The sequence below is a fragment of the Anabrus simplex genome, chromosome 1 (genome assembly GCF_040414725.1).
Source record: "Anabrus simplex isolate iqAnaSimp1 chromosome 1, ASM4041472v1, whole genome shotgun sequence".
NCBI classification, from domain to species: Eukaryota; Metazoa; Arthropoda; class Insecta; order Orthoptera; family Tettigoniidae; genus Anabrus; species Anabrus simplex.
In genome coordinates, this window is record NC_090265.1 from 378157006 (window position 1) to 378171244 (window position 14239).

The window sequence follows — 14239 nt, forward strand, 5'->3', positions numbered from 1 at the left end:
GGTAAAATTGACTTTATACAATAAACAAACAGTTTTAAACATTCTAAACTTCATTCAAAGCAAAACCTCTCCCTCTCTGTACCTACTCCAATTTGATATGCCGTACACGCCCTGTGTACCATCTCGTGCTCCTCAAGCTATAAAGTACTGGCATTTCCTGGTACAATTTCCAGTAGTTTTCAAATTGTAAGAACTCAGACAGACAAACAAAGAAACAAACAAACGAACATAGAGAAAAACAGATACCAAAGCTAAAAAGTATGCAGATGGTAATTATTACACCTGAAACGGATAACTGTACGGACATTTCACCAAAATAGTCGATGTACAGGCACACGGTCATTACGATTTTATTTGTATAGATTATTATTATTATTATTATTATTATTATTATTATTGATTAAAGGGGCCTAGCATCAATGCCATCGGCCACAACAGCTATTAATGATGAGAATAAGATTTACGTAGCTGACTGTACAAACATTCAACACGAGAAACGCAATTCTTATAAATCTGTGAAATGATGCTTCCGTTTGTAAAATACTATTTCTTCCAGCTTACTTCTATAGCCATTGGTATTGTGTCATAGCACCCTAGCATGGATTAGCAGTACCGCACTAGGAAATGGGTCCAGGAAAAACGCATTTCTTAAAACGTAAACGTAATTTTGGATACCACTTGGTAACTGTAGGGGCTGTGTTTTTCACGCACTTAGTATGCAAGCAGGTATAGATGAATCGCTAACGTAAAGGATTGCTATTCGAAGGTCTAGAGTTCGATCCAGCATCGGTCAAATTAATTTTATAGCTGCATTTTGCTTTTTTCAACTAGCACTATGTAAGTGACTTCTGCTACGGTGCTCTTCCTACGTATGTATATCACATACATATACCAAACAATAGCCCATGGCGTTCCTACGTATTTATACGTACCATAATTCCCGAGACGAGGGCTTCGCATGTTCAGATTTCATTTACATTGGATTCAGGTACAAAAATTCGCACAAGGGATGACTTCGACAAGCATGTAAAATGCAGAATACCTGATGAGAATATCAACTCAGGGCATTTTGAAATCGTAACAAAATGTGAAATAATCAGCACTTGCTGGGCATGGAGGAAAGTGCGCCTTATAAAATTTTCCAAAGAAATTCCGAGAAATAACTGAAGAATGCCTTAATAGATATGATATCATATATCTGTCTGATATATGTATGATATCATATTATCTGTATAGATTATTATTATTATTATTATTATTATTATTATTATTATTATTATTATTATTATTATTATTATTATTATTATTATATATAGCTGTATTTTGCTGTATTTTGTATTATGATATGAATATGAGAATAAACGCACTATACAAACCATTTTAATATTTCCAATGCCACCAAGTTTCATGAAAATCCACCTCGGATTAAGAGAGTACACGACTTCCATTGAAACTGGTCAGCTTGGCGTTGACAGTGGATGGGTTGTTCTGTATAATCCGTGGTTATTGTAGCCTGTATCAATACAGACGTTCGCGCCAGTTAAAACTGTTAAATATGTCTACATGTATGTCTCTATGGAGCATAATGTCACATCCATTAATCTGAGAAGTGAAAATCGTAATTTTAGTATTCATCGAGGTTAGATACATTAGTGGCTTGGAAACAGCGTGGAGAACCGATGAGTCCATCATGTTAGAGAAATAGAGTAAGAAGATTACCGGTGAATTTATCAACAACAGCTAATCAGTTTTCACGAATAACAGGAATACTAGGTTGCTGCTAAGTGATGAATAAGACCGTATCCACACATACAGATACACAGAATTACTGATTATTGTTGCTTAAAGGGACCTAACATAGCCCGCCTGGTGACCATGATCGTTAAGGCGCTGAAGTCTAAAAACGGTCTAACACCGAGGTTAGCCGGTTCGAGTCCCGTTGGTCGAAAAAATTTTCACCATCAGAATGTTGGCCGGCAGGGTAGGGGAGGTGGTGGTATACAATTTCTAATCACTAGATTGCGTGCCAAAAGCCTGGATTAAATTCCAAACCTCTCCGCAGTGCTCATATGGAGTGAGGGCATATGACGCTGTTGATGGTGATTCGTCCGTCGGATGGGGACGTTAAGCCTTGAGCAGACCCCTTGGTGCTATTCGACAGGAGTAGGCTATGTGCCGGCACCGGGTTTCACCCTCTCCCTACTATCATATATCACGTCATTCATTTCATCTCTCATTAACTCCTCTGATGAGGTTGACGTCAGGAAGGGCATCCGGTCATAAAAAACCGCCAAGACAAATTCATCTCACCTCATACCCAACCCCGTAGGGAAACGGGACAAGGGTTGGACAAACAAAGGGACCTAACATCTAAGTCATAATCCTGTAACGAATTACTATACGCACGATAAAAGTAAAAAAAGAAGTGGAATCGGTGACAAATAGGAGAACAAGGGGTAATCGGGGGAATGCATGATAGGGAATGATACTTTTTGTGAATGTTACTAGCAAGTTGGAGAAGAGGAGGTTTGGCCATGACTCTATTGTGGGTCTACATCTCTGTATTCGGGAGACGGAGAGGGATTGGTCCCCAGCGTCGTCTGTTCTGAGGATAGTTTCCCGTACTTTTCCCAAAACACTATGAATAGGGTGTTGCGCAGGAGCTTTCTACACGCATGTGTTATCTTTGTCATACTTTATTTGAAGCAACTGATACTCACATGGCTCGTTACATGCAAATGTTATTTGCAATTATCTATGGTTTCGAAGAACAAGAAAAGGTTCTCAAACTTGAGGGACTGAATAGACTCGTAGCATTTGAAAAATTTGCACACAGATATTCTGAAGAAAGCGGTTCCTTGCAGAAATCCATAATTCTTACGGATTACATCTGAAAAATGTAATTTATCAGGTGCAAATCTTCATGTGTACAATCTGAGAGCGCACTCGTTTGATACTCTACAATAGATATACGCTTAATGAAGAATAAATAATGGTCACTGTTACAGTTCTTGTTGCGATGTATTAAAATCTAACAGGTACATCTAAACAGAAGTGGTTTTTAGATGGACCGTCAGGTACAGGTAAAACCTACTACACACAGTCAGATGGAAAGTGGATCAAGCTATTTGAGCAGAGTGTACCAGACTAGCAACTAAACTTTTCTCATGGAGGAAGAACTACTAAGTCTGTTTTCAAAATACCATTGTTTCTGAATGGTAATTTTATCTGTAACGTAAATACAAACACATCTGAAGCCACAACTCTCTCATGGACAAAATTGGAAATGTGGGATGAACTGCAACTGCATGCACTCTTAGCAGTAGACAAACTTTACAAGAACCGAACCAGATGTGTCGAATCTTTTGGAGATAAAGTATCCTACTGGGAAAGGATTTCTTCTGAAATCTGCCTGTAATAATGGAAGTTCACGTTATATAACTGTTGTCAGATCTTTGGAGCAGTATAAGCTTTGAAATAAATTCAGTATACTGGCACCCACACTGAACATGCGCATGTGAATTATGAGAGGGAATGTTTAACATAGCCTGTAGAAGTAGGAAAAGGCTACGATAATTGTAGACAGTATTGTGAGTTATCATGGAGATCAATTTCCTTACCCCGTAAGCGGGTGCCTACAGGTGCTCACGGCTGGTTCGTGGTCGAAAAGCTCTGCACTCCGACCGACCAACCGAGCAGAGAAGGGGTGGCCACGCTCTACCGTGGCTCTACGTCTCTGTATTCGGGAGACGGAGGGGGACTGGTCCCCACCGTCCGCTGTCCTGAGAATAGGTTTCCGTAGTTTTCCATTCTCCTGCACTAAGACGAATGCCGGTACAGTTCCTAGTATAGGCCACTGCCGCCAACCCCGTCGCCTTCTCCAAGCATCGCCTCCAACGTAACAAATCTCCTGGCCTGAGAGACGGCGTCACCGTCTAAGAGACCCATGAAAAGAATTTAGTAGTAGTCCTTACTGTAACTAATTTCTTACCAGTTTAACAAAAACCGAAATGCCTCCAAAAAAAAACTCAAAATGAAGAAATGTGCTATAACCATGTCGCTAAGAAAATGACTACCCTTCAAAGGGACAAAATTTATAGTTAAAAAATTACAGCGTAATATAATAAAGACAACTGCTGTATGTTCTGTAATTACAAAAAACTATTCTCATGCCTAGAATAACACTTACTCCCTCAGGCGAATGCATGCCTTACAGTTTAAAGGAAGGCAGTTCGCAATAGGATTAACTTTCTCAATAAGTATTCAGAGAATCATCGGATGGCGACTGGCATGAAATACTTGGTTTAGCATAACATTGCTACGGATGGAACGTAATTGGAAGTTCAGCTTCATACGTAGAATGCATCTTCAAAGAAATAAGAAGGCTAAAGTAAAAGTATTTTCTAAGAAAATTTACTGCCTGCCTAAGAACATTTTTATACTTCGTTTAATAACCCCACAATACCTAGCGCGTAGACATTCTGCGCAGGATATGCTAGTAATTATCGTGATATAAAATACATAATAACTCTGATATTGTACGACTTCTTGGCTGAATGGCCAGCGTTGAGGCATTCGGTTCAGAGGGTCCCAGATTCGATTCCCGGTCAGGTCGGGGATTTTAATCGTGACCGACTAATCTTCTGGCTCGGGGACTGGGTATTTGTGTTTGTCCCAACAATTTCCTCTTCATATTCAGATACTACTGTACACCACACTACCCACCACCACAGAAACACGCAATAGTGACTATATCCCGTTATAGGGTTGGCGTGGCGTGACGGAGTAAACAGCAAGATCATCAAGGGAATCAGGGACGAAAGTGGTAGATGGAACTAGAAACATCCTAACTGGGAAAGCTGGCGCACAGTAAATCATCTGAAAACGAACGACAATACCACTTACTATAGACCAACGGTCAAGCATTCTTGAATTCAAACCATGATTAGAGATGTCTTGCTGGGGAACAGATGAGATTTTCTTCTGAAGACGCAGAGTTCTCTGCAAAACGTAAAGAATTTCACCTTTTTTTCAGACACGGTAAAATCCCAAAAGCTTATTGTCGTGTGTCATGTCTATCTCTGCAGAATATTTTAGAACTCCTTCCTAGAATTTGGTAGTTCGGGGAATTTGACAAAATTGTATTATCGGGTTTTACACCAGACTTTTTCATTTCTTAACCACCAGTTTGAGGAAAAAGGGAGAATGAATCTATCCTAGTACTTGACGTTGGAAGACGAAGTGATGTAGCTAATCTTCTTAGCTCAGCAGGAGATGCTATGAAGAACATTCCGTAACACTGAGTATTAGATAGAGCGAGTTTCAAGCTTGTTAATGCCAGTAAGCTGCATGTTGATTGGAGCTGAAGGAAGCTCGGTAACTTATTTGCATTTCCTACAGGAGCAGTGAGGTGTTCAACCGGCAGTAATGTCCTCAAAGGTGAGTCTGCTGCACTATAGCTTGCCTTTGACTGACAATACCTTATACTCGCAAGTATAGGAAACTATTACTTAGAGTTACAGTGGTATTAGCATAGAATAGTAGTTTTATCCTTTAGTATGCTCATCATGCAAGCGGTCAGATCTTGACTTTAGGGGCTTTTGTCAAGGAAAATATGTTTAACTATACTTTTCAGAGATTATTAATATTCTTACAAGACATCTAAATAACAGATAATATCAAAACCTACTTTGTAATTTTTCTCTCAATCATCTGTGTCCTATAGGAAGCCTAAGAGTTTTAAGTAGGAGGTTGCAAAGTCGAAATCGCAATCCCGAGTATTCTGTATATATAAAATAAGAGTGCTGTCTGTACATCGCTCATAATTTAAAAAAGAATGGCATTTCTGTATCGGTTGTGTCCACAGTAACAAGGAAATTATCTTTTTAACTTTCCGTTATCTCTGTCTGTCTGTCTGTCTGTCTGTCTGTCTGTCTGTCTGTCTGTCTGTTTGTCTGTCTGTCTGTCTGTACGGGCATCAGAATAAAATGGCTTAAGAGAATTTAATGAAAATCGGTAAGCAGAGTTGGGAAATGCAGCATTGCAGTCTAGGCTGTAAATAAATCCATTCACGCCGGATGAAATGATAGTTTAGGGGAAGGAGCCTAAAATTGAATTTGTAAATTCAAATGTTATTGGTCCTATCGAAAAGTATTACATAGAAAATCTTATAAAGAATATAATTCCCTATCATTACGTCTTACACAGGTTTACCGTATGATAACAGAATTCATGAATTGAGAATTTTTGTTTCTTAGTCTATATCAACGCCGAGCATCGTTTACATGGACATATTGTTCAATTGTGTTGACTGGTGATGTTTTTTGTAAAATCGCGTGGTCATAGGTCCATATTGACAAGAAAAGTTGTTAAGATGGTTATCAAAGAGAGAAAAAGTCGTAAAGGAACGATTACTTGAATAATGCAAGAGGAAGTCACGAAGGAAGAACTCACTTTACATTAGATGGCCTAACATCAGATTCGGAAGAAAACTAAATGTGAAGGTATACAATATCGAAAGCTCGTAATATTGATCAACAATAGCATTACATTAACCATTGTTTGTTGCGATGTATTTTGTCTCTTGTTCTGCCACTCATCTCCGATAGATGCGATTACTGCTGCGTCCCGAGTAAAACAACCTGTCTGTATATTGGCGGGAAGTAGCTGGGGAGTTAGATAACTTTTTTTAGTATGTCGTTCCTCTGGTTTATACATTTTCTGATAACCACTGGTGCGTAATACAATGGTTCATCATAGTATTTCAGCTATTAGAGACGCTGATTGGAAGAGCAGTGCGCAAACGGTAGAGAAGTGTTCACGGCTGTCTGCGGCCTGCTCATTCCGTGGCGAAGCACGGGCACGTTAGCTAGTATAGTATCTTAGAGTTATGTTTGGGCAGCCCTGATTCCACTTGCTGTGGTCAAACATGTACTCCAACACTCGAGCACCTGAAACTCTTCAGCGAGGCCTAGCTGCTGTTAACTCATGGCATATTCCAGTTTCGACTTCGGAACCTTCCAGTTATAACTCGCAGTTAATGTTTAGTAAGTGAGCTTCCCACTGGACGTAAATGATTTTAGCAAAATTTCAAGATAGTTTTTCGATATGATCCCGTTGTTAGTTCTCTGGTGGTGAAGATCGTTGTTTCAAGGGATATAATGGCCATGGGTGACCTGCGTCTGGGTGTGAGAACAGGTGATGATGCCGAGGTAGGAAGAGGGTGAAATCCGATGTCGGTACATAGACAACTCCTGTCGAGTAACACCAAGGAATCTGCCCGATGCTTAACGTCTCTATCCGGCGGACGAATCACCATCATAATCAACAGCGCTATTTTCCCTCACTTCACATGAACACTATGGACAGGTTTGGAATTGAATCCAGGCTTTTGTCACGCAGCCTGCTGTCCAACATACTGATAGTGAAAATCCTCCACCAACGGGATTCGAACCGGCTGATCACGGTGTCAGACCTTACCTTTAAGGACTCGAGACCTTAACGATAATGGCCATCGGGCGGGCTAGCAGAGGTGAAGTACAAGGAAACAGACACAAGTAAGTGAATTCTGTTCTAAATCAGCTAGAAACCATAGTTGCAGCTCGAAGTCTCACAGGTTGGTAGTCTCTGAGGAGATTAAATTCTGGAACTAAATTCCAGTCTGCAGCCCCATGGTTATTGGAAAAGAATTGCAAAGAACTCAATACAGTGGAAATTACCATTATCTAAAATATTACAGCATTCGTGGGTCACACATCGCTTGAAAAGACTTGGGTTTGCCAGGATGATCGTTGCCTTGACAGAGTCGTGTGATCAACGGAACGACTCTCAGTCCACAGAGCTTGGTATTCATGATCGGGCATATATTTCTTAAGAGTGAATATGGGATAATTTTTGAAACATTCCAAAGTTCTCAGGAGCACACTGACAAACCATTCATGTTCGAAAAGATCAGTGGATAGTATGACTTACAGGAAGCACTAATATTTACAGGAAGCGTTAGGAAGCCGTCTGTACGTCTTATGATTGTAAATCATTGTAGTCTACGATAGGTTCGGTTTTGAAACCTCAAGGCGTTTAGTCTTAATTTAAGTAGCATAGTTTCTCAATGAGGCGCTATTCGCAAAACTATAGATATTTTGCAAATAGCCTACAGCAAATTATTTTCTGTTGTAATGACACAATACTTTGTATCTATCATTAAGAAATATCATCATCATCATCATCATAATCATCATCATCATCATTCTATCTGGTGGCAGGGTACCAATCGTTTGATTACCTCCACTAGGAAGTATCACGTTCTTAAATCGTGTATTATCCAGTTCATTTTTTCTCTGTTCTTCACGATCTGTGGAATACGGTACTTCTTTCCCCTCCTACTCTCGTTAACATCTCTTCATTCTTCATTCCATCGGCTCTACTGATGTTTTTTTTTCCACATCTACATGTATCATACTTACATTCTGGCTATACTTACATTTTGTCTAGTTTTGAATAAGTTCAGAGTAGTCGTGAATAAACATAATGTAATATTTTATATACAACGTATAGTCTATATTGATAGTGATGTTCAATAGCTTAGTGTGGTTTGAAAGACAAGGGGAAAAAACGTTGCGTAAGGGCAGGGCCCCTCAGGGTGCATGCACTGTGCATGGTGCAAAAGACGACTTCGCTTGGTTGTCCAGAGTGCAGACCCCCACTTCTCGATTAGGAGCAATAGCGCTGTCTCTCTCTTTCCCCACGCCTGTCTCGCTCGCTCCGCCTGTCTCCCTCTTCTCCACTTGCTCCGTAGCGCTCCAAATCCGAGCCGAGTTGAGCCGAGCTTAGCCGAGTAGCCCAGAGACGAAGCGTTGGTCCGAGCCGAGCCGTGTGGGACCGATGCACTGTGCACAGGAACTCTGCGCCTCAGTTTACACGCGTGAGATTTTGGGCATTTGGGAGGCCCTGCGTAAGGGGATTCCTTGTTGTTTAGAACCTGCTAATACAAAGTTCGAGTTAAAGTAGTTGGAGTATCCTGAATTTATGTTTGGTGCGTGGCTTGGGTTTTCGAAGCTTGATTACACTGGTATATAAGGAGCTGTCGTGAGGACTTTCAAATATTCACACTTCTTTCACTGTACAACAATCACCTTCATCACACAGCCATGCTGGTTGCATAATGGGTTACTGAATAACTTAGTCTTCAGTTGCTTGACTGCAGCACAGTCCCGTAGTTTACTGCGTATAACCTGGAAAATCCGTTAAGTGGCTTAACCAAATCTTCTGGTGTGAGAACGACCAGTTCGGTTCTCATATGAAGTACGAGGAAGTATTTCTAAAACTTGCCGTGTGCTGTGTTAAAGGGCACAAATCCATCCATTCCCAAGCTGTAGGTGCTGCAATGTCTTTGAACAACGAGATCAAGTGGAAGAACGGCAATCTACCCGTCACCGGGAGAGTTGGCCGTGCGGTTAGGAACGCGCAGCTGTGAGCTCACATCCGGGAGATAGTGGGTTCGAATCCCACTGTCGGCAGCCCTGAAGAGGTTTTCCGTGGTTTCCCATTTTCACACCAGGCAAATGCTGGGGCTATACCTTAATTAAGGCTACGGTCGCTTCCTTCCCATTCCTAGGCCTTTCCTGTCCCATCGTCGCCATAAGACTTATCTGAGCTGGTGCGACGTAAAGCGAAGTAGCAAAAAAAAAAAAAAAATTCTACCCGTAAATCAAGTTCCAGTTCTGTTAGAGCGCTTAATACGGTCTTCAAAAGGAGATTGCGTATGAGTACACTAATAACTCAGTGTATTAACTAAATATATTTTGTAAGTGTTATAACCGAGCTACAAGTTAATCTAGTGGCATGTACGCAATTATCACGCAGATAATGAGTGTTTTTCTAATGTAGTGATATTTTGTTGTACAAATTGTACATATTTCCGTTGTCTTTATTTGCATAGTAACCAGTTATCTTTCACCTGTTGCTATTTCTTGGTGGATTTATTTTCATTTTGAATTTATATTCATATGGAAGTCTATTTTCCTGGCACCCGACGTTATTATATTTTGAAAAGTCACAGTAATATCTTAATTATAATTTATTATCATAAGTACATTCCAGAACGGCGCCAGTATTAGCCTTTTCCTCAACCTGGAGGTTAACCTTATATCCATCTATTATTATATAATGCTGACTGAATACTTCCGCCTTTTGTGACTCCCCTTGTTCATTAGTGAGCTGGAATGCCCTTCTTGGAACCTGTTTCTGCCATTAAGTATCTATATATACTCTTCCAGTTTCCCCTGAATTTCATATGACTGCCAAATATGTTTACCGTTATGTTATTATTAGATTACTTTTTGCTAAATTCAATTTCGTAGTAGGTTTCCGCAATCCCCCCCCTTTTTTTCCAATTTGCTTTACGTCGCATCGACACAGATAGGTCTTATGGCGACGATGGGATAGGAAAGGCCTAGGAATTGGAAGGAAGCGGCCGTGGCCTTAATTAAGGTACAGCCCCGGCATTTGCCTGGTGTGAAAATGGGAAACCACGGAAAACCATCTTCAGGGCTGGCGACAGTGGGGCTCGAACCCACTATCTCCCGATTACTGGATACTGGCCGCACTTAAGCGACTGCAGCTATCGAGCTCGGTAATCCCCGTTTACTTCCGTAACCATCCTAACTCTATTTCTTTCTAACCTGTACCTTCTTTTTATTCTCTTCATTTCTCTGTTATATCAGGTCTTTACCATTCCTTACAAACTTTAAAGAGATACCTGTTTTAAAACTTCTCGACAACTGCTTTACACACATCTCATACCTTGTTGAAATATTTACTTCACTGGGCTATGATGCTCCCAAGCTGGAATTTAGCTAGGGGTTAAAGGCTGGGTACTTTACTTGAACTTCATACCATGCGATTTTTCAGGTGAAAATTCAAATACGGGATCGAACACCGTTCATTCATGTGGAAAAACTAGTGCCTCTGCTCTAAATGACGTTTTCCCTCTATTATTTTTCGATTATGTCCAGATATAGTAAGAAAAAGACACATATCATTGCCTTTTGTATTCTTAACACAGCGCATTTCAATTAATGCTACGTTCACACACGTGAAATGGAATGGGCGTGAATTGTACAGAATTTTCGCTCAGTATTTTTTCACAGCGGCTCTTATTGTGGTATCCCCTGCTTGAAATTATTTAGGTTTTAAATAAACATTTTGATGAAAAACTAGCCCTAAATATGAATAGAGAAACGTGCTATTTTGATGTTTCCTATAATTCTGTACACTATCAGTTGCGGTTTGGTTATGTCCGCTGTGGTATGGCAATCAACGCCTAGTGATCAATCGTGGTTCGTTCGTCATTGCTACACATTCATCCCGCAACTGCACGCAGTTCGGGGTAAAGTACAGTGTACAAAGTTTACAATGAAACCAAGTATTGATGTATGTATTAGTATGTTATATATGCCTCATTAAAGTGAGAACCATCATCATCATCATCATCATCATCATCATCATCATCATCATCATCATCATCATCATCATCATCATCATCATCATCATCATCATCATCATCACTAGAAGCAAATCATCCCCATATCTGTGCTCAATTAGCTAATAGTATCGTTTGTTGTCGCTTCGTTTATGATGCTTGGAATATTTCAGTGAGTAACCCCGTGTGTGTTTAACCCAATGGTCGGAAATTTTATCTTTGCTGATCTCCCAGATTGTTCGAGTCGATAAAAAAAAATCAGAAGTAACTTCACGATTTGAGGACAATATATACATCGTGATGTATAAACTAGAATAATACTGTTCACAGCAAGGATTCATTAGAACTCTTACTGGTATTTTAATTGCACCACTTTATTCCAAAGGTAGTGTAATTGAACACGCTCAGCTTGCCATTGCGCAGAGATGATTTCGTGAAGACAAAATAGTCAAACAAGAGCTATCCATACGGATGGATTAAATAGAAACAGAAGTTGCATTAGCCTGGTATGAAAATGGTAAACCACGGAAAACCATATTCAAGGCTGCCACCGGTGGGATTCAAAGCCACCATCTGCCGAAAAGAAGCCCTCAATTATACGATGCAAACCGACAAGCCAACTTGCTCGGTGATTCAAATATATCAGAAGATTGGGCTCCCTGTAAAATATCTTCAGGATAATCTAATCACAATATATGTTTTAATTTTATATTTTACCCACATTTTAGCATTGATGATGACTGCGTTTTATTCGATTGATAAACCAATCCCGCCTTTGCTATTAATTCATGTATGAGAAGGAATATGATTTTAAATTTTGGGGATGAAATACCAAAGAAGGGTAGTGTGCGTGACATGAAGACCTGCATACTGATACATCTGCTCCTTCGAACATTCAAAACAGAAAAGAGCCCGTATTTTGAATATATATAAATAAAATAGTCTGCCTCTGTGGTGTAGTGGTTAGTGTGATTAGCTGCCATCTTCGGAGGTCCGGGTTCGATTCCCGGCTCTGCCACGAAATTTGAAAAGTGGTACGAGGGCTGGAACGGGGTCCACTCAGCCTCGGTAGGTCAACTGAGTAGAGGTGGGTTCGATTCCCACCTCAGCCAACCTAGAAGTGGTTTTCCGTGGTTTCCCACTTCTCCTCCAGGCAAATGCCGGGATGGTATCTAACTTAAGGCCACGGCCGCTTCCTTTCCTCTTCCTTGTATATCTCATCCAAACTTCCCATCCCCCCACAAGGGCCCTGTTCAGCAGGTGAGGCCGCCTGGGCGAGGTACTCATCATCCTCCCCAGTTGTATCCCCGACCCAGAGTCTGAAGCTCCAGGACACTGCCCTTGAGGCGGTAGAGGTGGAATCCCTCGCTGAGTCCGAGGGAAAAGCCAACGAGTTCTGGGTATTTTTGTGTCGGCCATATGTAGAAGAAGACGAAAATATTAATTTCTATCATATAAGTATGTACGTACGCGCATCAGGCAAAGCGCTGAACAGAATTTAACGAAAATCGATATGACAATCAACGCCTAGTGATCGATCGTAGTTCGTTATTGCTACGGAGACAGGTACGGTAGCTGCTATTGCAATCATTTCTTTAATAAGAAAAATTGTTTTTAAACAGCTGCATAAAACGGAATGTGTTCCAGTCTAACAGTTTGTAAAGTTTCTCTGAAAACACTAGGTCTAGATGAGTACTTTATTTCTTAATTACTGAATGAGAAGGCATACGATAAATCGACGAATTTTCAGGGAGTAGAGTAAAAATAAGTTTTTTCAAACAGAATGATTAAAAGTCATGTTTGCTTAACTTCGGAGATCTCACCGGATCCGGTGTTTCAACACGGCTACGGCCGTTGGCTAAGTAGATAACGGCAACACTTATTATATTCAGTTTTTAATGATTTAAAAATAAAAGCTCTTGAACGACATGAAGTCACAAAGCTAATTGCAAATAGAGGATTGTAGAGGTACGTAGTTAACTCACAGATGCGGACTGAACATCTAATGAAGATGTATAATAATAATAATAATAATAATAATAATAATAATAATAATAATAATAATAATAATAATAATAATAATAATAACCAACCTGTAATTTTACGAAATGCCATGGTCGAATATAAAGAATTCCCTATGGCTATGCAGTCTCACCTGGAAGAGGTAGGCATCTCCGAAGGCTGTGCTCAGACAAAAGATGTAATCGCGTTTCGGATGTTCGGGAATAGGTTGCATAATGGCGCCGTCGACGATGATGAGATGTTTGGGCGCTGCTTCCACAGAGCGTCCTTCGCGAGAGTCGCAAGGATAGAAGAGTAGCGTGGTACCCTTCAGGCACACCCAGTATCCCTTCCAGCCCCGCTTGCGCGCCAACTCGATCTGGTGCTTCTTGCGAAGGAGCCATTTCTTGACGCTCAGGAACCTGCAAACAAAGCAGAAAGAAAATAATAATCAATGGGCGGTAAAAAGAGAGAAATAGTGTACACTCCGCCCCTCAAGTGGGGTTTTGACGATGATAATAAAAGTCAATATAGGCCACTTTATCAGCAGCAACGCCGATAGGGTTTGTATACAAGCAACAAGTTGATGATTGTGGAACAGAAAATTACTTAGTTGCTAACTGTAAAAATTGCACTAAATTCCAAGGCTGTTAAGACCGTTGAAAGACCCACTATTACCTCTTAGAAAGCAAACGTATCATTGAAGAGGCATACTAGGGAAATGGGGAGAAGTTGTCTAATAGCTGTTTCATTCTCGTT

The 14239-nt window shown here is 40.4% G+C and overlaps 1 protein-coding gene across 1 annotated transcript in view; it reads right to left on the reverse strand.

Annotated features, from left to right (window-relative positions):
* LOC136856812 (protein still life, isoforms C/SIF type 2) overlaps positions 1-14239 on the reverse strand; it is a 560067-nt gene that overhangs the window by 249383 nt on the left and 296445 nt on the right. Inside the window, exon 2 of the mRNA XM_067134934.2 lies at positions 13635-13902. Within this exon, the coding sequence (XP_066991035.2) occupies positions 13635-13902 (268 nt within the window). The remainder of the gene's footprint in view (positions 1-13634; positions 13903-14239) is intronic.